Source organism: Pinus tabuliformis, chromosome 8 (assembly GCF_031772625.1).
Source record: "Pinus tabuliformis cultivar Carrire ecotype Pingquan chromosome 8, CPIR1, whole genome shotgun sequence".
NCBI lineage: Eukaryota > Viridiplantae > Streptophyta > Pinopsida > Pinales > Pinaceae > Pinus > Pinus tabuliformis.
Window position 1 is genome coordinate 691133082 of NC_142294.1, and position 25269 is coordinate 691158350.

Genomic DNA, 25269 nt, shown 5'->3' on the forward strand with positions numbered 1-25269 from the left:
AATTTCATATTAGTGGAGCTGCTTGCTGCTTTTGAAATAGATCTTGCTAGGAATAAAGGGCATATGAAAAACTTACCTAGGTTGGGCGAGTCTTACATCCGACTGGCACTGGTTCTACCCACAACTCCATTTTCAGAGATCTCATGATGCTGGAAAAACAATTGCCGCTCTTTCTTTTGCAAAATATTTTGGAGTTGCAATTGGGTTCTAGAGCCAAGGCAGAAGAGAGGCTGAGGCTTGTGTGCCAAGAATTATCGCCTTTCAGCTTCAAGTTGCCCGAGGATTCAAAGCTCCATATAAACGAGAAAGAGAAAGGGCATGTGCTTGAGGTGCTATATTACACTATCGTCCCTGCTTTGAGCAATCAAAATTTAACTTAACTGAGGAGGGGAAAGATACAGCTGATACAGAGAACATGTCAACCGTTAAACAGGCTTTCAGTTTGCTGTGGAAGACTTTGTCCTCTATTAAGGTAGGTCCCTTTCGATTTCTTACAGATTTGCATCGGCGATTGCTGAACAGGAGGCCTCTGCAATTTCTGATGAAGTTGCCCTTACATATTCTTTCTATTATTGGGAATCTACCTGCTCTGAGTGCTCTGAAGAAACCCTTGTCTCTTTTTGTAGATCAAGATGAGATTAAATATGAGGAGGAGGATGCAGAGGGAGCCGAAAAGGGGGAGGGCCAAGAATCCACCAAAAAGATCATACCGCCCACACGAGACGAACTAGCTATTCCATCCGTGGCCGCTTTATCCTCTGCGGGAGTGAAATACATTGCTACGGACGACGACCTCACCACAATACAATTTGATGAGAAGACTGCCACGATTTACCTCCCCAAAGTAAGGTTGCATGCCAACACGGAGGTAATCTTGAGAAATCTGGTGGCATTTGAATCTTCTGCGGCTCCGGGTGCGCTGGTTTTCACACGATACACCGATTTCATAAACGGGATGATCGACAGCGAAGAAGATGTTAGATTGCTGAAAGAGAGTTTCTAAATGAACGTGTATTTGGGTCGTGGAAATTCCTTTCTCTGGTAGCTGCAGCGATACTTTTGGCGGTGATACAGACCACAAAACCACAGCTTGCAGCAGTTGGTTCTTGCTGTTTGGTTGGTCTTGTGTACGAGAAGACACTTTACGTTGCTAACATGTGGCCACGTTTCTTTGTGCATGCAACATTTGGCAGCCTATCGTATTCATTTTTCTAACCGGCATATTCACTTTACTAATAATTTTAATGAACTTCAATTTATGTTTAAATATAATAACAACTACTTTGGTGAGACAGTTTCAAGGAATGCCCTTAGCTGGACAACATTCCTTCTTGCCTGTTATTGGAGCGTCCACCAGAACCACTATACCAGGGTAATATGATTGTCAATGCTGATGTTAAGTTGTGATTTTAGTTTAAGGTTTGTAAATATATTATCTTACTCTCTGTATGGTTCATGCGGAATGCCAATTATCTTTAGTTTCATTGTGGATTGAAAAATCTATGGGCATTTTTGGTTTTGAAGGGCTGTTGCCAGTGTTTCTGAAAAGCCAGCAGGCGCATAGCTGACAATCTTCTATTCTGGCTCAGTAAATGTTTATCATGATGTTCCTGCAGACAAGGTATGCCCAAATAACGTTACATGAACTTTGTAATATGTAAATTCAAATTGAGATACCAGTTTTTTTAGATGGTTGATTCAAACATCTCAAATGATTTTAATTAAGATTGGTTCAAAAAAGGCAAGGTTACCAGGGTTTATAGGACTACTCTTTATTTCTCTGTCCAATGCTTTGCTCTAGCTTGGAGGAACGTCTGAAGATTTCATATGCATCCTCCTCTTTAGACCTGAGATGAGCATACGTTCATGTTGATATTTGCAATGCTGTGTATACTTATAAATACAAAGGCTTGATGGACGAATCACCCTAGTAGAATTTATCTCCCAGTTTACCTGAATCTAGTGAGCATTTCTGTTGTTGAAAAGTTTCCCTTTCAATTTATAACTGGTTTTTACCTGATTGTTCTACTCATCATTTCTGCAGATGTATGGAATGACTGAGATGAGTGGTTCAGTCATAAAGAGTGAAGGAAACGACATCAAGCATTACGGTTCAGTAGGCATACTAGTCCCTAATGTGGAGGCTAAGGTAGTTGATATTGTAACGGGGAAGCCCTTGCCTCCCAACAGAAGAGGCGAATTATGCTTCCGAGGCCCTATGGTCATGAAAGGTAAAAACACATTAGGATATAATGTAAAATATGTATGAGATTATATGAATTTTATTAGCATCCTTCAAGATTTTTATGAGCAGAAAACAGTTACACCATCTGTAAAATTAAATCCACTACTAAGCTATGATTTTACTCTGAATTGACATATAACTTACCTATTTTCCTTTGTAAAGCCCACATTAGATCCTTTAGGGATCTCCTAGGAAAGTAGCGCCTTCATTTGTTCTGGATAGAGTAGAAGGATAATTTCATGCTAGCCATCACCGTTTTTCCACCAGAGTTTCATTTCTGAACTGTCAAAATTTGATCTGATCAGCTTCTGAATCTCTACAGAATACTACAAGAACAAAGAAGCTACATCATCGGCTATAGATTCAGAAGGTTGGTTGCACTCTGGAGATATTTGTCGTGTCAATGAAGAAGGGCAAGTATATATTGTAGACAGACTAAAAGAGCTTCTGCTGTGCAATCCACAGATTGAAGACTCTGCAGTAATACCGTGAGATTTCCCAGCTCTCCATTTCATTTTTTGGGCAAGTGAATTGAATAACAGAAGCTCAGGCAGAATATTATTTTGTCTGGAGAGGGGATTCTGATTCAGCTATTAGCAAAAATGTGAATCAATTGACTAAAAGGAGAATATAAATCATTATTTTGCATCGCTCTATATTGTTCTTATACCAGCCTATATTTTGTAAACTTTGCCTGTGTTCATTTGGTTCAATTAACATGTATCTCAAACTTTCACGTGTTTCATTTGGTTGCATATGCATATGTTCACACCGATATAGTGTTCTTCCATCACTACTCCATGCATCTACCTTGAATTGATCTTCAGTTACTCCTGCAAGGACAAAAACACAAGCATGGAATTACATTCAAGACTCATGGAATTTCTGTTCTATAATGCATTGTCATGCCTATAACATCAACAGATGCAATTCATTTCTGTTCTATAATGCATTGTCATGCCTATAACATCAACAAATGCAATTCAACTCTATAGTTAAAGATTGTTGCATAACAATGTAATCTCAAAACAGGGTGTGAAGAGCTTTTGGTTATTTGTTATCTACCATGCAAACTTCCCATATTCATAAACTATTCATGTTCTGTAAGTGTAATGTACAATCTTTTATCCTAAATTAAAAAAATTCAGGTAATAACCCCATTCAAATTTGAACTTCTTTTCTATTCTGCTTCTCTTAGTATTCTATGCTAATTTCAGTCATTTGTTGGAAAAATCACTGCTTTGAATGTGGTGGTCAAGGATCTACATGTAAACACGCAAGCTATTAAGATCAAATACCTGGGGACTGAGTTTTCAAAATAAAAACTAATACAAACAAAATCACTTTCGAATGTTAAAAGAATAGGGAACTTGGAAACTGATATTGATAACAGGAATGCAATTTTACCTTTACCCATTGCAGCAGTGGCAGAGATCCCACCCTGCACAGTCTTGAGAAGAGTATCATAGTAATTAGCACCAGACCACTTCTGGTGGGCGAGAGTGTCAACCCCATTAGCCCTTTCTTGTCTTTGAATCTGCTGGACGTAAGCCAGCATGCCCTTCTTGGCATAGTCCCTTGCAAAGGTGTCGATGACTAATGCATCGGCATGGAATCCAGCCAGAGTGATGAACTGCTAGCAAAAGCCCAACTGTGCTATTTGAGGAATGAAGTTCATCATCTGTTCATCGCTCATGCGAGAAGCATCCCAATTGAAAGAAGGTGACAAATTGTAGGCCAACATCAGGTCTGGATGCTTTGATTTCACCCCTTGTGCAAACTCCTTACATTCTACCATGTCGGGGCTTGATGTCTCCATCCAAATTAGGTCTGCATGGGGGCAAAAGCCCAACCCCTGAGAATAGCAGCCTTGGTGGAACCTTGGAACCTATAAAACCCTTCTCTGGTTCTAGGAAGATCCCAATCCCAAAACACATCAGAAACCCCCAATTTCTCGGCCAGTTCCCAGGCTTCAAAGTTGGGGAGCTGATCAATCTTGTTGAACCAAAGATTGATCCTATTATCCTTCTTTTGTTGTGGGATAGCCAGGCTCCTAATAGCATCCCCTACAATGTCAGAAAACAACCTCAAATTGGCCATACCCATCCATTTATCCTCTACATCTTGCAACTCTGTGCCAGTTTTGCCATTAGCAATGGCTTCTGCCAACACAGTTGCCAAAAGGCCTTCCCTTAAGCTTGGGGTTGGTGACCCCAAGAATAAAAGGATGGTCTCTCCCATCAATATTGGTCTGAATCAAAGTTGCTGCTACTACATCCGTTCTAGCTATGAGAACAGTCTCTACTCCCATGATATCAAATTGCAACCGGCCAGCCACAAGCCTATTGATATGCTCTGCAGTAGAAACCAAGACTTTGCCAGCCATGTGACCACACTTTTTTGTCACAGAGGCCTGATCCTCAATGTGCACCCCTGCTGCAACCCTTTCTACAAAGAGCTTACAAAGCTTAACTGTTGCAGTTGTCCCACCAAAACCAGTGTCTCCATTTGCGATGATGGGCCTGAGGTAATCAATCTTCTCTGCTCATACTCATTATGGCCTCCCTCTGTTTTCTATCGTGATATTGCTGGGCAAAGAAGAGGTGCTCCACTTTGTTAGGGACAGTGTCATAGGGATAGTCCGCAAGATCAGGGCCTGGTTCATTTGTGGACGTGTGAGTGGAAGAACACTGCCACCAAGAGACATAGATTGTATCCAAGTACTTGGCCATCATGGCAACCTGCACTGGATCCAGAGCCCCAAATGTCTGAGAAGCTGTTTTATTCACCTAGTGGGTTTTGAGTGTCCTCCATAGCTTTTTGGCCAGCTCGTTTGACACATAGCTCTGGTGCATGGTGCCTCTCAGACGAACTACATGCTTTGCAGTGTATGGCCTCTGTGTCAGGTGAAATCGCTCTGAGTTCCACCATGTTTGGACCTCTGCTACTTCTGCCTCAATTTTTGCTTCCTCGTCCATCATCTGCAGCACACTCATTCCACAATCTATATAAGTTTTACACTCTAATAGTGCAATGACGCAGTTTAGGCTTAGCTTCATGTTTCAAATCAAATTTAGCCCCAAAATGGCTGAGATTTTACTCTGGAAGAACATGGTTATTAGATATAATCTATGCTATAATGAGCAATGTTTTCAACCAAAATTCAGAAAAAGTTTTCAACAAAAAATCAGAGTTGGCCATGTAAAGACTTCTTGTAAAGAGCAAACTGAAACCAATTTTTTTATATTTCATATTGTTGTCTATAGTTTCACCTTTTCAATTCAAAATTCATTTTTGGTCATCTAAATAAGTCTTAGTAAATAGCAAACCAAGACCAGTTTTATCTATTTCATAATGTTTTGCCTATACTTTCAATTTTACTGTTGAAAACTCATACACATTCTTCAAATTGCTCTCCTGACATAGATATAAACAAACTTCTGCCATCTTTATCAGAATCCGACCTTGACCAGAAACTCACAATCGATATACGAACTGCATGGAGGCTTTCACTGCATAAAGGATTTCATATAAGTATTACCATTGATTAGAAGATACTATCGAATACATCAGGTGGATTTTGAATTAACGAATGGTTTCTAGGATAGCTAGCACTGGGAGCCCATGCATGTGATTTGTATTCTAAGCTACTGATAAATTGTGTAAATTGTGTAAAGAATACAATTACTTAAACAATTACTTTCTTTTATTAACATTGTGTAAATTAACGCATAATATTAAATAATTATAATATTGAATCACTAACATATTGATAAATTTTAAAACTATTCAATTGTAATTGTAAATATTTAAGTTGTCAATGATTATTGTCTCATGCTTCTTTTAATTAAATAGATTAAATTGGAACCTATTTAATCACATAAATGAATATTTTTCAACATGAAACAATCACACATTGCCTGAAAATGTATAATGAAAGAAGTATATAAATAAAACACATGTATGGTTATTTTCTCTTTCAATTATGTTTATCATTCTAATGATACGATTATTATTCAATTTAGCAACAATATAGTAAAATCCAAATACTACATAGGAAACAAGTATAACCTACTAAAATATAGTATTTGTTAATTGAGGAAAGAATGCAACAACTATTTATGTACAACTATGATGGTACTATTGTAGGGATTCCTTCTTGTTTTTTGTTACAATAACTATGATGTTACTATTGTCAGGATTTTCTCTTATTTTTTTCTACAACATATCTACTCTTTCTTCTATCAAATCCTCTCTCCTTCTTCTCTTGGTATTTTCCTCTATTAGGAGTTCTGATGTGTGTTTCAACTTCTCCTAGATTGTGTTATTTATTCATTGAGATAGATGACTAATCTTCTCAATCCTAACAACTAATATACTGAATTGTAGCAACCACATTCTCTTAATAATGCACAGTATGGATAAAATTTAGACACATTTAAAAATATTTTAAAGATCTAGAATATTTCATTTAAATCTCTAAAGATAAACAATATAGGGAATTATGTTATCAATTTTAGTTATTTAAGTGAAATTACAAGATGGTATTATTTCACACATTTACTAAGTAGTGAGTATAAGTTGTCTTAAACTAATTCTCAGATGTTTACACTTAACCTATTGAAAAATATCATACTCAAGGTATATTCCTCAAAACTCCCTTTTAGTGATGAAGGAATTGTGAGCCAAGACATGTCTATATTTGAATGCTTCAAATTTCTCTTTCACTAACATATTGGTTAGAATGTTAGTTGCCTATTGATTAGTGGGAATGTATTATAGCTTCACTACTCCATTATGAAAATTGTTTTGACTGAAGTGATGTATGATATCTATTCTATTAGGCATTATCCTAATTCAAACATATTCTTATTATATAATTAGGTCTCATCTTGAATAAATAATGCATAATCCATGTGTAAAATACACTTATCTTGATGACCTTACATCTCTCCCTATAGGATAAATGTCGACGAATATTTCTAGTAGTTAGGAAGTTGGGTATGTTAGAAAACTAGGGAATATATGTTCATACACAAACTGATGATAATATGGGAAGTGATCATCGAACATGCCTTCATCTATAGAAATCATCAGTCTAGATAAGAAATTCACAACACATTTTCTTTCATGGGTTTTTTAATTATTGTTAAGTCAAATTATTGCAATAATAATAACCATATGATAATCATAGCATTAAAATCATGCTTATTGATAAAATAATTTAAAAAACATGATCAATGTGTACATAAAATGGATAGTTAGTGATATAATGCTTAAAATTATTGAGAGCATGAATGATAGCAATAAATTCCTTTTCAATTATGGTGTAATTAAATTTTGAATTCATTAAATTCTTATTAATAAAATAAATTTTGCATTCATCAAATTATTATTAATAAATAAATTACATATCTTACCTTGTTGTTGTCCAATCCGTTCGCCTATTTCCATTTTAAAGCATAAATGTGAATGTGGAAATGTATGGTCCAATTAGGGTCTTGTAGGACACGTGCTGAAATGGTCTTTTCTTTAATGCATTCAAAATAGTCTTGACACTTAGATGACCAATCCTTGGCCAATAGGAAAAATAGAGGAGAAGTAATCTTGTTAAAATATTTAACGAACCTTCTATATTATCTTGCATGACCAAGGAAACTTCGTACATATTTTTACATTTGTGAAACACGAAAGTATTTGATGATATTCATTTTTCTTAGATATATCTTAATATTTTTTTATGATAGGTAATTCCCTAAATAAACATCTACACTCATATGAAAAGGCCCCTTCTAATTACTAAATGAGAGATGCATATATCCAAATCTATAGACAACCCTACAAAGTTTAGTGACAACTTGCTGAAAATTATCTCCATATGGTGTAAGTCATCCATATAGATATCTATAGTGTCATAAATCAAATATTAAAATATGTTAAGAACTTTTATTTGAGATGTGGTTTGGGAATCAAATAACCTAAAGGGGATAACTTTATAAGAAAATGTTCCGTAGGAATAGGTAAAAAAAATTCATGACCTTCTGGGATGAATTGGATTTGGTTGTAACCACTAAACACATCCAAGAATAAAAGATCATTTTTATTAAAACAAATTAGATTTGAAAAATGAAAGGTAGAGGAAAGTGGTTGTTCCTATTGGACTTGTTTAATTCCTAATAATCCACACATATTTTCCACTTTCCATTTTTCTTAGGCAGAAAGGCACAATAACCATAGGGGTTACCCACTCACCATCAGAAATAAGATAAATAAATCCAACATCCAACAATGTTTATAATTCCTCTATAATAATTCCTTTTAATGTAGAGTTCATTCTTATTTTAGATTGGAAAATGGGTTTGTTGACTTCTTTGATATAAATGTGATGAGTGTAAACATATAGATGGAATCACTTCATCCCATTATAATACCTTACAAAAACATTAATATCCTTTTTCAAAGCAGTGACTAGCCCTTGTTCTTTATTAGTAGTAAGAGAGGTGTTTTTTTTCAACAATTTTGAGGGAAGCTTTTACATTATTTTCATGGTATTATTATTTGATCCAATAGTAAGTAAATTTTCCCACACATTATCCCTAGTTTGAAAATTATCTATACCATCAATTCTCATAATGGTAGTTATTGATTTTGGAAAAAATGTGCAAACTAAGTCATCTCTATCAACTTGTTTATTGCTAAGAGTCCTTTCAATGGTGCAAAAAAGACACGATAACGTAAGGATAGTGTCATCTTCTTCTTCATCTCCCGCCCAATTAGAAAAATTTGTTTCAACCCATTGTTGAGCAAAAGGGTAAACTACAAGTTGTTACTTATTATTTTTTTTTGTTTTTGTTTAAAAATATAAAATATATCTTAGAGTTTATGCTAGGTTTTATAGTAGGTATGAAATGATAACGTTAAATCAAAATAATTAGCAATGTTTTCCTAACATATTTAGAACCATAACCATAGATCCAAAATTTTAGCAATAAAATTAATAAGAATACCACATCTATTTTTCTTTTTAATCTCTCATGATACCTATAATTTAAACCCTAACTTGATACAATATGTAATGGAAAATATTATTTTAATAATCGTATATATAAAATTTAATTAAAAAAAATGTGTTTGAGAATATAAACTTGTATATTTAAATTACAAAATCTTTATAAGTAGTGAGTGGTTGAAGCTAACTCTGAGGTGACGAAACCACTTACAACAAATGTTGTGAACTACTACCTCACTATGAACTTGTAGAATGCAACCAACGTGTGAAGAGATGACTCTTCATTTAACTTAGCTATACCATATCCTTCTGCATTTGGTCACCCCAAACCCTAAATCTGCTAAATCTAGGATCAAACACGAATGTCCTACCAAAGAAGACATGGGAGTGCATGGGCAGGCCCATGTTGCAATGGTCTTCTATTCAATTGCGAATGGTGAACTAGCAAAAGATCCTACCGATGGGAAGATTGTAGGGAATAACAGTAGATATCGAAGGTGTGAGCACGCTTGCAGATTTCGAAGTGATGGAGATTGTTGATGGCAGCATTCCCTATCTGGCGCTGCTGGGAATAGATTGGGCCACTGACATGAATGGAGTAATAAATCTAAAGAAGCGTAAGATGATTTTTTTGAAAAAGTCACTACGTGTAGTGGTACCTTTAGGCCCTGCAGAAGGAATGCGCTACGCAGAGCCAGTGCGTGACGATGATCTAGACTATATCTACAAGATAAACATGTTTGAGCAAGACTGGGTGAATGCAACAGTGGATGGCAGGATTTCGTGTGAGCGCGAAAGCTCCTGCACCTCAGATTTGAACGAAGATATAGAAGGATGGCAGAACTAGTTACACGATGTAACCACGCTCAATTGCACCATGATGATAAGGTCACTGCATTGAGTTGAAACAAAGGTAAGGGATTTGCCTATGTATGATGGGTTGATAGTAGTGGATGATTTCCTGAACAAATTTGAAAGAGAAGTGCCAGAACAACAGTGTTTCGACGCTCTGAAATTGGCACTGCACGCAATTCATGCAAGATGGTGGGGTACGCATCAAAGGAGTTTTGAGGACTGGCACAAATGCATCAAGATGATGCTCATGCGGGTTGGATAGCCTCCGGTGTGGATGAAAGCCAGGTATGATGGAAGAAACAGCCTATGCACACACCTCTTCAAATGGGTACAGGCATCTGGTATGCAACTTGCATGAACACACACCATCCTCGGGATAGGAAACATGACCAACAAGCAGGAGCGGCCATGACGAGGGCTAGAACAACGAAGTATGACAAGACCTAGCACGCTAAAGATTATCCATGTGGAAGGCTTTGACAAAGTATGTGAAGTACTGAACGCGGTCCACCATGTGAGATGCATTGACTAGGACCTGAGTGTACCAGCGGTTCTATGGGCTTGTAGGACCATGTGCAAAACCTTGACCCTGCGGGCACTTCCGACGTTGATGTGTGAAGTAGATGCTATAATCCCTATGGAGCATGAAAAGCCTAGTTTGCGCATAGCGGCACCCGTAGATGCGACAGTTTGCGAAGCCCGAAAAGAAGGAATCACACAACCACAAGAAACATAACACATGGCACTTGAGGAAGAAATCCATCAGGGAAACCCTAAACTTCGTGAACTTGAAAAAGAAAGGTTATGGTTGAGGAAGAAAAGCACTTTTATGGACACAGAGGTCAAGAAGCTAGAGGATGAGATAAAGGAAGAGTTTCTCGCTGAAGAAAATAGGAAGGTAAGGCAAGATGACTATGATTATGCTAACAAGTTTGAGAACTGTTGTCATGGATTGGTTAGTATGATGCCTTGGCTTGGACCACATATTGCTAAGCATAGTGACCAGGGTAATGTCGACCACAACAATAGAAGGTGTTGATTCTCCAAGAATCATGATGGAGGACAAGATGGAGCTCTACATGGGTGGTGCGGCCACCTGACTAGACAAGGGAAGGATAGTCTTAGCGCTCCAAGTAGTTGGAAGGGAGCACAGGACTATAAAATATCCTACCCAGGAGTTGCGCGTTGTTGGAGATGCACGCAGAAGCAGAGAGTCACAAGGTCCACAACCGCACATGGTGGGCTATGCCACCACATGGATTGACCCAAAAGTGACATTTGAGGTCACTATTCATGATGGGATGCTTGACTTGAGACCAAATGGAGCGAGTGGTAGGCATTGAAAACGTGATTTATGGGCAAGATTTGGGAAAACCTGCTGCCAAAAAAGCATTAATGAGCCGGAATTGGGGGGAATGGTTGAATTTGAATTCAAAAAGCACTATAAAACACAAAGGGCTTCCCAGCAAGAAACCCTTGGTAATTTGCGAATTGAGTGATTTAGCAGACCCCTGAGTATTGAGAGTCAAGCGTTGATTGAGCCCCTGAATTCGCGAGTGAGAGATTACAACACAGCTAAAATGACAGTGACTAAGGATGGTAATGGAATAAAAGAGGTAACTGTCGGCGTGGACGTGTATGCTCTAACTGTGGACGATGTTCCAGAGGGTGTCGAGATTGTGGAAATGGTCCCAAAATCACCGCATATGCTAAGATCCAAGAAGGATAAACAAGAAATGGCTCCCGTACATGTGTCCCCGGAGAACCCGCTGCGCAAAAAATTATCGATGGAAGAGAAGGGGAAAGTTGTCATGATAGAAATAGATGAGGAAGAAGAAGATTTGCAGGCCCTTATCATTGTAGAGGAAGAAGAGAAGCATAGTCTTCGTGCTCCAAGGATCCAAGCAAAGGCGTGGAACTATAAACATATGCAGTAGATACTGGTATAGATGTATGGAAGCAGTTCAAACACAAAGGCCTCACGAGAACATATGCAGCAGAGCCAACAAGCAACAACCTAGTTCGCTGCTAACCTCCACGCATTTCAAGAATAGTTGGAAGGACTATGTGCCAAGATTGCCGCGCTGACAGAGTAACTTGAGGGTGAGTCACGATGTTTGTGTTGGGGGCTTGTTTGGTGGGGAATCCCCCCAAGGTATGTTTTGGGGGTCAAAGCCCGTGTTTTAACCGAATTGTGTTGTAAATCTCCGTGAATTGTTGGCGCGGAAGTATGTTAGAGTCATAGGGTTGTCTGCCCTAGCTTTGTAATGTAATGTTGGCCTACACATGGTCCACGGACCATGGGATTATATAAATAGAGTGAGGCTCTAAGTGTAAAAAATAATAGTAGAGAAGCAAGAGTCTAAGTGATGAAGTAAAGTGTGTCTTTGGGTCATAGAGTAGGAGAAGGCTCTACAGCTAAGTTCGCAGAGGCCTGGTAGTCTACAGCTGAGTGTGCGGATCCCTGTAGTTGAGTGCGCAGGGCAAAGTCGAGTCTGTAACTAAGGAAGGAATTAATAAAGAGAAGATTTATCATAATTCTGTGTATCTGTTCTTCAGTTAATTCATTTTTGATATAATTTGAGAATATATTGTTTATTTACTGTGCACACCTGTATGAATGGTTTATCTTGTTAAGCATAACTTAAAGCATGCAAATAGGCTAAGATAATCAACTAACCTTGGAATATTAGTAAAGTCTTGGGTAATAACACAGAAGGACAACGTTCAGTCCTTGACTACTGTTGTACGAAGGCAGTATCTGAGGCTGCGAGGTATGGGAAAGTGCGCAAAGCGACTTGTGCACAGGGTTGAACCACGGACCACTTGAACTCATCAGACATCTCCAGGGTGCAAATATTACTTTTTCGTTGACTAGAATACTATTGGTTCAAATATTTTAGATGTTATTATGTAATAATGGAAGCGAGGATTTCATTTTACTTCATCATTAATTTAATTAACAAAGAGTAAGGTATAGCCCACCCTCCACTTAGTATTCTGCAGTCTGAGATAGGGCATAACATGCTCGATAACATATGAAAGTGAAAAACCAATTGTGAAGGCAATTAAAGCTATTTCATACTGCATATGCAACCCATATTTCAATGTTGAAAAACATTCTAAAAGCTTGACAAATGCACCCAACTACCATTCATGGCATTTATAGAATGTTCATTGTCTCCCATTATTGGCATTTAATAATGAAAAAGGCATGAGATTAGTGGTCATCACATCACTGATGTAAACCTACAACTTAAATAATTGGAAATTGTGATTTTAAACCAATTCCCATGCTCCACATCTACATAATTTATTAATGCACCCACCTATTACCATTAGCATTTACAAGTCTCCCAAACGATTCATTATCTATTCTAAACCTTAAAACTAACTTGAATTCAATATTTATACTTTAATTTAGCTATATTTAAATTAAGATACAAGTACTATCTACTATGTACCACTTTCCATTTCATTATCTTCATAATGAGATATTATATTTGTTTGTATTATGTAGAGACATTATATTTGTTAAGATTTTGTAGAGTTGTTTCTCACAAATTTCCTTAAATTTCGGAAACCATATGCAATTTTTATTTTTTTTCTTTGAGGAAATATCCAGGAAGATCCACCTGATGGGATCACATCCTATCAGCTTATTAGGAGAGCCTAACGCCGAGATCTTCGAGGATAATTCAAGGATAATTGGCCCTGTGACCTCCCATTAGCAAGGTGCATTAGTGAGGAAAACTTGACCAATTTAGCTAACCCTCAGGGATTAAAATATCACCAATAAGGTGTCTCTTATTCTTAACTGATACTCATGATATTTGAGCTTGTAAGCTGATGGAGACTAAACCCCACATAAACTAATTCATCTACACATCATTGAAATCCATATACAATTAATTAAACAATTGCTTTCTTTTATTAACATTGTGTAAATTAATGCATAATATTAAATAATTATAATATTGAATCACTAACATATTGATAATTTTTAAAACTATTCAATTGTAATTGTAAATATTTAAGTTGTCAATGATTATTGTATCATGCTTCTTTTAATTAAATAGATTAAATTGGAACCTATTTAATCACATAAATGAATATTTTTCAACATGAAACAATCACACATTGCCCGAAAATGTATAATGAAAGAAGTATATAAATAATACACATGTATGGTTATTTTCTCTTTCAATTATATTTATCATTCTAATGATATGATTATTATTCAATTTAGAAACAATATAGTAAAATCCAAATACTACATAGAAAACAAGTATAACCTACTAAAATATAGTATTTGTTAATTGAGGAAAGAATGCAACAACTATTTATGTACAACTATGATGGTACTATTGTAGGGATTCCTTCTTGTTTTTTGTTACAATAACTATGATGTTACTATTGTCAGGATTTTCTCTTATTTTTTTCTACAACAGATCTACTCTTTCTTCTATCAGATCCTCTCTCCTTCTTCTCTTGGTATTTTCCTCTATTAGGAGTTCTGATGTGTGTTTCAACTTCTCCTAGATTGTGTTATTTATTCCTTGAGATAGATGACTAATCTTCTCAATCCTAACAACTAATTTCTGAAATATTAACAACTAATATCCTTAATTGTAGCAACCAAATTCTCTTAATAATGCACAGTATGGATAAAATTTAAACACATTTAAAAATATTTTAAAGATCTAGAATATTTCATTTAAATCTCTAAAGCTAAACAATATAGGGAATTATGTTATCAATTTTAGTTATTTAAGTGAAATTACAAGATGGTATTATTTCACACATTTACTAAGTAGTGAGTATACGTTGTCTTAAACTAATTCTCAGATGTTTACACTTAACCTATTGAAAAATATCATACTCAAGGTATATTCCTCAAAACTCCCTTTTAGTGATGAAGGAATTGTGAGCCAAGACATGTCTATATTTGAATGCTTCAAATTTATGTTTCACTAACATATTGGTTAGAATGTTAGCTGCCTATTGATTAGTGGGAATGTATTATAGCTTCACTACTCCATTATGAAAATTGTTTTGACTGAAGTGATGTATGATATCTATGCTATTAGGCATTATCCTAATTCAAACATATTCTTATTATCTAATTAGGTCTCATCTTGAATAAATAATGCATAATCCATGTGTAAAATACACTTATCTTGATGACCTTACATCTCTCCCTATAGGATAAATGTGGACTAATATTTCTAGTAGTTAGGAAGTTGGGTATGTTAGAAAACTAGGGAATATATGTTCATACACAAACTGATGATAATATGGAAAGTGATCATCGAACATGCCTTCATCTATAGAAATCATCAGTCTAGATAAGAAATTCACAACACATTTTCTTTCATGGGTTTTTTAATTATTGTTAAGTCAAATTATTGCAATAATAATAACCATAGGATAATCATAGCATTAAAATCATGCTTATTGATAAAATAATTTAAAAAACATGATCAATGTGTACATAAAATGGATAGTTAGTGATATAATGCTTAAAATTATTGAGAGCATGAATGATAGCAATAAATTCCTTTTCAATTATGGTGTAATTAAATTTTGAATTCATTAAATTCTTATTAATAAAATGAATTTTGCATTCATGAAATTAATATTAATAAATAAATTACATATCTTACCTTGTTGTTGTCCAATCCATTCGCCTATTTCCATTTTAAAGCATAAGTGTGAATGTGGAAATGTATGGTCCAATTAGGGTCTTGTAGGACACGTGCTGAAATGGTCTTTTCTTTAATGCATTCAAAATAGTCTTGACACTTAGATGACCAATCCTTGGCCAATAGGAAAAATAGAGGAGAAGTAATCTTGTTAAAATATTTAATGAACCTTCTATATTATCTTGCATGACCAAGGAAACTTCGTACATATTTTTACATTTGTGAAACACGAAAGTATTTGATGATATTCATTTTTCTTAGATATATCTTAATATTTTTTTATGATAGGTAATTCCCTATATAAACATATACACTCATATGGAAAGGCCCCTTCTAATTACTAAATGAGAGATGCATATATCCAAATCTATAGACAACCCTACAAAGTTTAGTGACAACTTGCTGAAAATTATCTCCATATGGTGTAAGTCATCCATATAGATATCTATAGTGTCATAAATCAAATATTAAAATATGTTAAGAACTTGTATTTGAGATGTGGTTTGGGAATCAAATAACCTAAAGGGGATAACTTTATAAGAAAATGTTCCCTAGGAATAGGTAAAAAAAATTCATTACCTTCTGGGATGAATTGGATTTGGTTGTAACCACTAAACACATCCAAGAATAAAAGATCATTTTTATTAAAACAAATTAGATTTGATAAATGAAAGGTAGAGGAAAGTGGTTGTTCCTATTGGACTTGTTTAATTCCTAATAATCCACACATATTTTCCACTTTCCATTTTTCTTAGGCAGAAAGGCACAATAACCATAGGGGTTACCCACTCACCATCAGAAATAAGATAAATAAATCCAACATCCAACAATGTTTATAATTCCTCTATAATAATTCCTTTTAATGTAGAGTTCATTCTTATTTTAGATTGGAAAATGGGTTTGTTGACTTCTTTGATATAAATGTGATGAGTGTAAGCATATAGATGGAATCACTTCATCCCATTATAATACCTTACAAAAACATTAATATCCTTTTTCAAAGCAGTGACTAGCCCTTGTTCTTTATTAGTAGTAAGAGAGGTGTTTTTTTTCAATGATGTTGAGGGAAAGTTTTACATTATTTTCATGGTATTATTATTTGATCCAATAGTAAGTAAATTTTCCCACACATTATCCCTAGTTTGAAAATTATCTATACCATCAATTCTCATAATGGTAGTTATTGATTTTGGAAAAAATGTGCAAACTAAGTCATCTCTATCAACTTGTTTATTGCTAAGAGTCCTTTCAATGGTGCAAAAAAGACACGATGACGTAAGGATAGTGTCATCTTCTTCTTCATCTCCCGCCCAATTAGAAAAATTTGTTTCAACCCATTGTTGAGCAAAAGGGTAAACTACAAGTTGTTACTTATTACTTATTTTTTGTTTTTGTTTAAAAATATAAAATATATCTTAGAGTTTATGCTAGGTTTTATAGTAGGTATGAAATGATAACGTTAAATCAAAATAATTAGCAATGTTTTCCTAACATATTTAGAACCATAACCATAGATCCAAAATTTTAACAATATAATTAATAAGAATACCACATCTATTTTTCTTTTTAATCTCTCATCATACCTATAATTTAAACCCTAAATTGATACAATATGTAATGGAAAATATTATTTTAATAATCGTATATATAAAATTTAATTAAAAAAAATGTGTTTGAGAATACAAACTTGTATATTTAAATTACAAAATCTTTATAAGTAGTGAGTGGTTGAAGCTAACTCTGAGGTGACGAAACCACTTACAACAAATGTTGTGAACTACTACCTCACTATGAACTTGTAGAATGCAACCAACGTGTGAAGAGATGACTCTTCATTTAACTTAGCTATACCATATCCTTCTGCATTTGGTCACCCCAAACCCTAAATCTACTAATACCCCAAACCCTAAATCTGCTAAATCTAGGATCAGACACGAATGTCCTACCAAAGAAGACATGGGAGTGCATGGGCAGGCCCATGTTGCAATGGTCTTCTATTCAATTGCGAATGGTGAACTAGCAAAAGATCCTACCGATGAGAAGATTGTAGGGAATAACAGTAGATATCAAAGGTGTGAGCACGCTTGCAGATTTCGAAGTGATGGAGATTGTTGATGGCAGCATTCCCTATCTGGCGCTGCTGGGAATAGATTGGGCCACTGACATGAATGGAGTGATAAATCTAAAGAAGCGTAAGATGATTTTTTTGAAAAAGTCACTACGTGTAGTGGTACCTTTAGGCCCTGCAGAAGGATCGCGCTATGCAGAGCCAGTGCGTGACGATGATCTAGACTATATCTACAAGATAAACATGTTTGAGCAAGACTGGGTGAATGCAACAGTGGATGGCAGGATTTCGTGTGAGCGCGAAAGCTCCTGCACCTCAGATTTGAACGAAGATATAGAACGATGGCAGAACTAGTTACACGATGTAACCACGCTCAATTGCAACATGATGATAAGGTCACTGCATTGAGTTGAAACAAAGGTAAGGGATTTGCCTATGTATGATGGGTTGATAGTAGTGGATGATTTCCTGAACAAATTTGAAAGAGAAGTGCCAGAACAACAGTGTTTCGACGCTCTGAAATGGGCACTACACGCAATTCCTGCAAGATTGTGGGGTACGCATCAAAGGAGTTTTGAGAACTGGCACAAATGCATCAAGATGATGCTCATGCGGTTTGGATAGCTTCCAATGCGGATGAAAGCTGGGTATGATGGACGAAACAGCCTATGCACCCACCTCTCCAGATGGGTACATGCATCTGGTATGCAACTTACATGAACACACACCATCCTCGGGATAGGAAACATGACCAACAAGCAGGAGCGACCATGACGAGGGCTAGAACAATGAAGTATGACAAGACCTAGCACGCTAAAGATTATCCATGTGGAAGGCTTTGACAAAGTATGTGAAGTACTGAACGCGGTCCACCATGTGAGATGCATTGACTAGGACCTGGGTGTACCAGTGGTTCTATGGGCTTGTAGGACCATGTGCAAAACCTTGACCCTGCGGGCACTTCCGACGTTGATGTATGAAGTAGATGCTGTAATCCCTATGGAGCATGCAAAGCCTAGTTTGCGCATAGCAGCACCCGTAGATGCAACAGTTTCCGAAGCCCGAAAAGAAGGAATCACACAACCGCAAGAATCATAACACATGGCACTTGAGGAAGAAATCCATCAGGCAAACCCTAAACTTCGTGAACTTGAAAAAGAAAGGTTATGGTTGAGGAAGAAAAACACTTTGATGGACACGGAGGTCAAGAAGCTAGAGGATGAGATAAAGGAAGAGTTTCTCGCTGAAGAAACTAGGAAGGTAAGGCAAGATGCCTATGATTATAATAACAAGTTTGAGAATTGTTGTCATGGATTGGTTAGTATGATGCCTTGGCTTGGACCGCATATTGCTAAGCATAGTGACCAGGGTAATGTCGACCACAACAATAGAAGGTGTTGATTCTCCAAGAATCATGATGGAGGACAAGATGGAGCTCTACATGTGTGGTGCAGCCACCTGACTAGACAAGGGAAGGATAGTCTTAGCGCTCCAAGTAGTTGGAAGGGAGCACAGGACTATGAACTATCCTGCCCAGGAGTTGCGCGATGTTGGAGATGCGCGCAGAAACAGAGAGTCACAAGGTCCACAACCGCACATGGTGGGCTATGCCACCACATGGATTGACCCAAAAGTGACATTTGAGGTCACTATTCATGATGGGATGCTTGACTTGAGACCAAATGGAGCGAGTGGTAGGCATTGAAGATGTGATTTATGGGCAAGATTTGGGAAAACCTGTCGCCAAAAAAGCATTAATGAGCCGGAATTGGGGGGAATGGTTGAATTTGAATTCAAAAAGCACTATAAAACACAAAGGGCTTCCCAGCAAGAAACACTTGGTAATTTGCGAATTGAGTGATTTAGCAGAGCCCTGAGTATTGAGAGTCAAGCATTGATTGAGCCCCTGAATTCGCCAGTGAGAGATTACAACACAGCTACAATGACAGTGACTAAGGATGGTAAGGGAATAGAAGAGGTAACTGTCGGCGTGGACGTGTATGCTCTAACTATGGACGATGTTCGAGAGGGTGTCGAGATTGTGGAAAAGGTCTCAAAATCACCGCATATGCTAAGATCCAAGAAGGATAAACAAGAAATGGCTCCCGTACATGTGTCCCCGCAGAACCCGCTGCGCAACAAATTATCAATGGAAGAGAAGGGGAAAGTTGTCATGATAGAAACAGATGAGGAAGAAGAAGATTTGCAGGCCCTTATCATTATAGAGGAAGAAGAGAAGCATAGTCTTCATGCTCCAAGGATCCAAACAAAGGCGTGGAACTATAAACATATGCAGTAGATACTGGTATAGATGTATGGAAGCAGTTCAAAGACAAAGGCCTCAAGAGAACATATGCAGCAGAGCCAACAAGCAACAACATAGTTCGCTGCTGACCTCCACGCATTTTAAGAATAGTTGGAAGGACTCTGTACCAAGATTGCCGCGCTGACAGAGTAACTTGAGGGTGAGTCACGATGTTTGTGTTGGGGGCTTGTTTTGCGGGGAATCCCCCAAGGTATGTTTTGGGGCTCAAAGCCCATGTTTTAGCCGAATTGTGATGTAAATATCCGTGAATTGTTGGCGCGGAAGTATGTTAGAGTCATAGGGTTGTCTGCCCTAGCTTTGTAATGTAATGTTGGCCTACACATGGTCCACGGACCATGGGATTATATAAATAGAGTGAGGCTCTAAGTGTAAAAAATAATAGTAGAGAAGAAAGAGTCTAAGTGATGAAGTAAAGTGTGTCTTTGGGTCATAGAGTAGGAGAAGGCTCTACAGCTAAGTTCGCAGAGGCCTGGTAGTCTACAGCTGAGTGTGCGGATCCCTGTAGTTGAGTGCGCAGGGCAAAGTCGACTCTGTAACTATGGAAGGAATTAATAAAGAGAAGCTTTATCATAATTATTTGTATCTGTTCTTCAGTTAATGCATTTTTGATATAATTTGAGAATATATTGTTTATTTACTGTGCACACCTGTATGAATGGTTTATATTGTTAAGTATAACTTAAAGCATGCAAATAGGCTAAGATAATCAACTAACCTTGGAATATTAGTAAAGTCTTGGGTAATAACACAGAAGGACAACGTTCAGTCCTTGACTACTGTTGTGCGAAGGCAGTATCTGAGGTTGCGAGGTACGGGAAAGTGCATAAAGTGACTTGTGCACAGGGTTGAACCACAGACCACTTGAACTCATCAGACATCTCCAGGGTGCAAAAACCTGGTTCTAGCACCAGACCATATGACTTCGAGTGAGACCTTAGTTTGCACTCTGTGGACTATTGCTGAAAGGGCCAATAGTACTAGGATTTGTTTGGCTAAATCACCTCTAAACCTGGGTCAGGCCCTAACAACCCAACGCATAGGTTTCTTTACTCTACTTCTTTATACTAAGTTCTTATTCTGCATCTACGATTCCAAATTTAAAATTAGAATTAGAATTGTGTGTGGTCTTCATGGATTGATATATGAGTACATATAGGGTGAATTGGTTGATGAATGTTCTGATAAGGAGATCCTTATCTTAACTAGAATGGATTACAGAAGTTATTGGCAATACTTTGAGTATGTAATGGATTTTGATGGTACTTATATGTTTAGTTCATGATTATATCTATGAATCTTTTCTTTTATTTATCAGATAGTGTAAAAATTTGTTGTACAATGCAGATTGATATGATGTACTACTTCTAGGTTCATCACAATTAGAGGTGGGCTATATTTGGTGTGAATATAAGTAGTTATAAAAATTACTAATAGTGAGCATCTATCTAGTTTGTATGGAAATACTAAATTTGATTCTAGTTTTAGTTTCTAGTTGATCTACTATTGAAATATACTTAAATTATTGAGGACGTAAGGTGACTAGTTGTGGGAATGAGTGTGAGATGAAATCCCAAGTGAGATTAGAAAATAATATGATGGGAAATGTAAATAAATTACTGTATGGATCCTTTCTCCCCTCATAACGAGATAGTAGATAATCCATAGAAATAATTTCTTCATTGAATGTGGGATTTTTGTTGTAAAGCACCCCAACCATTTATAAGGAGAACAAAATTCTAGAACATGGGATTAACCTGGAAATTAAACCAGCACTAGATATATGTATAGATATTAGCGTACTCCCTTCCCGTGTTGAGGGAGCAGGAGTATAAGAATAATTTGTAAGTATTGGAAAGGAAACAAATAATTGAAAATAGATTGAAGATTATTAATCATCTCCGCGATAGAAAATTTATCAACTAGACAAAAGGCTACCATAGAGTATTTAGTCAAAGGACCCATGTAATTTAGTTAAGGCCTTACTGTATCGATAAACAAAAATACCGAGAATACAAATAGTAATGAATTGAAGGTTCATAGAAGGACAAGAGACTCATCTCCCTATAGCAAACAATGGCTGGTTTGATAAGATTATGTTGCTTGCTGTGTGGATTTTGAGCACGCAAAATAGATAAAGTTATATATGTAGTAATCAACAATATAAATAGTAATGACCTAAAGTCATTAGAAATTAGGAAATCTATTGAAGCTAGGAAATGTACATAAATGCAGAAGAATGTAACAAATTTAAATAACATCTTCATACGAGAACATACACAATTCCATTTTGAGAATGAGAAATTATAAAACAAATTGAATGCATGAGAACATAAATATGAACGAGAGAATATTTGGGAAATATGAGCATGTATCCATTAATAAAATTTTAATGGAAACCCAAAATTGTAATCGTCCAAGTAAACCTCTCGAGGAACTTCTTTCATAGTTCGTAAATAAATGAAAAAACAATAAATTTACATGCATGAATACAAATACATGGAGCAGGGAGAAATCTATAAGGATGAAAACTCCTCATGCAACATCTGGGTCTTTAGACAAATAAATTCATAAGAGAAGAACTATAACATTTAATTTAAGATGCAGTGTAGATAAATAATAAAATGACAACTTTGTTAATAAGCCTGGAGACAAGAATGGAAACACAACAATGGCAAGAAATTCCCAAATTTGTGACATTCAAACTAAGGAATGAGGCACTGTGTACATAATATAACCACCAAGTACTGAAATAACCAAACCAACAATGGCTTATCAAACTTATAAATTAAGGGTCGAAACTCTAAACACTATTAAAAATTGATATGACATCTTGGTGCCTTAAACTGCCACATACATTCAGAATATTTACAAAAAGGAATATTAATGAAAAATTGTCATTATGAGAGTTAATGATGACTCAAAGGAATTATTTCCTTGGCCAAGATTGAAATCGCGGAGCAAGGCGAAATTAACAAGATGCATTTTCGAGAAGCCATAGTAAATTGATCAACCAAGAGAAGGTACCAATCTATGAGACAGTGATAAAACCCCCATGCCTTTTTCCATCTGAAATTGTAACAAAAGAAATATCACACAACATTCCATACATGTCAACAAAATAAGAATACAAGTCACTTAGGGCGAGGGGTGCTGTAGAGATCGTAAGAGGAGCGAAATCAAAAAGATGAGAGTAGGAAAAAAGAGAGATTTATGTGTAAGGAAGCCTACACTAGAATGGGGGCCCATTGAACCCCTGCAAACAATGACCATAAAAAACAATCAGCAAGCAAGGTGGAGAGCCAATATCATGTAAGTTATAGGAAACAAGGTAGAACCAAGCATAATAATTACAGAGGTTTGGGAATGAGTAAGGTAACCTATTCTTCCAAGGTAACTGTAAGTTAAACATCTCTCTAACAACATACCAATTTAGAGCTAGCATTAGGTAGGAAGGAGGTTTCACTGGAAAACCAAATTTGAACCCCCAATGCATTATTCAAATGAAGTTTTGCGCTACCATGCGCTCAAAGGAGAGAAGCAGGGGTTGTCGACTCATCCCAAAGTTGCGATTGAGCTATACTTGTTAGTGAGAAGGAGGCATCAATGCTCAAAATTCTTTTGGTCACCATCGTAGTAGGGGACTTTCTACATAAAATCGAACATCAAACGTCATTCGTGCAAAACAAAAGCATTAAACCTGGTAAACACAAAAATAAAATGGTGACAAGAGGGGTATTTACCAGGAAGTGGAGGCATGTTAGAATATGCTCGAGCAGCATAGTGGGATAACCAAAGCCACGATCAAGGGGTAAGAGGAGAGACTGGGGTTCCCCTCTGAGGTCATGAGGAAGAAACAATCAAATGAATTACCAGTCGTATATGTTAGGGTAAGTGTTAGGGTTAGAAATGCCACCAGTCAAGGAGAACTATTGATCCAAGCCAAAATGATCCGCACCGTTCATATTGTTCTACCACCTTCGAAAAATGGACTGATCTGAGAAATGTGAAAGCCGTGTGGTCCTTGCTGAGGTGGAGCTGAACGATTGAGTGAGAGGGGAAGAGTACAAGACACAGGGGTGAACCTTAAATTAATGACTTAAATAATAATTTAATTGAGTATTGAATGAAAATGTACATGGCACATTTAAAAATTAAACTTAGCGGAAGTAGATTGTATAATTTTTAATGGCCTCCAATTAAACACAAGTGGTATAGCAAGGGGGGGGTCGAGTTCTCCCTCATGGAGCATGTAGTCCTAGTTCAAACATAAACATATAGCAATGAAACGCAAATACAATTCTGTTATAATTGGGGAAATGCATAGTTCTATATTAATAGTGATGTTATGATAAGTGAATAAATATATAAGTGAGTACTTATATAAGAAATTGACTAATGGAAAAAAAATAGTTTGGACAATGCATATTTTTGGGTAAGGTATTAAGTCTATTAGAGGAGCCATGAGAGAGATGGTATCAAAGTCCAAGTTAACACACTAGGTCTTGAGGTCACCATCCCAGGAAAAGATAAATAATAAATTATATCTGCTGCTCATTATGATTGTATGGTTTATAAGGTACATAGGTGGACAAAACTACAGCACGATGACATAAATATCTCCTCCAACAAACATGGGGGTCAGTATTTGTATATTGAATTTGGGGAAGGTAACACTTCACTCCCCTCTGATATTGTTGATATAGTGAAGAGTCTGAAATAGGAGATAGAACAACTTTGGAGCAGTAATCAACAATTGTTGAGGGCCAACACAAAGCAAGAGAGGATGATCAGGGAATGTACAGAAAAATCCAGCCATAAAAGAACTGAGCTAGATGGAAAGAAGCAAAAGAAGGGTGAAACAAAATATGATAAATAAAAAAGTGGGGGGAGTCAAACTAGATATCTCCAAAAGAATGGAAAGGAAAGAAGAAGTTATAGTTACATAGAGAGTTCAGGAAGATAAAGGCCCCTACCTTCCATGGGGAGAGAGAGGAAGATGCAGAGGCTTGGCTATTAAATATGATAAAATACATTCAAGTGTATGAATATGAGAGTAATTTG

The 25269-nt window shown here is 36.4% G+C and overlaps 1 protein-coding gene and 1 pseudogene across 2 annotated transcripts in view; one reads left to right on the forward strand and one right to left on the reverse strand.

Annotated features, from left to right (window-relative positions):
- Positions 1-2171: 2171 nt before the first annotated feature.
- Positions 2172-3016, forward strand: LOC149237482 (4-coumarate--CoA ligase-like 2). Its single transcript, XM_089372659.1, has 2 exons — positions 2172-2231; positions 2568-3016. The coding sequence occupies exons 1-2, from the start codon at positions 2219-2221 to the stop codon at positions 2735-2737; spliced, it is 183 nt and encodes a 60-aa protein (XP_089228785.1). The 5' UTR covers positions 2172-2218; the 3' UTR covers positions 2738-3016.
- Positions 2832-25269, reverse strand: part of LOC149237483 (isocitrate lyase-like) — a 55086-nt pseudogene continuing 32648 nt past the window's right edge. Inside the window, exons 2-5 of the transcript XR_016245921.1 lie at positions 5643-5757; positions 3653-5226; positions 3018-3078; positions 2832-2835 (exon numbers count right to left, since the gene is read on the reverse strand). The product of XR_016245921.1 is annotated as an isocitrate lyase-like (transcript). The remainder of the gene's footprint in view (positions 2836-3017; positions 3079-3652; positions 5227-5642; positions 5758-25269) is intronic.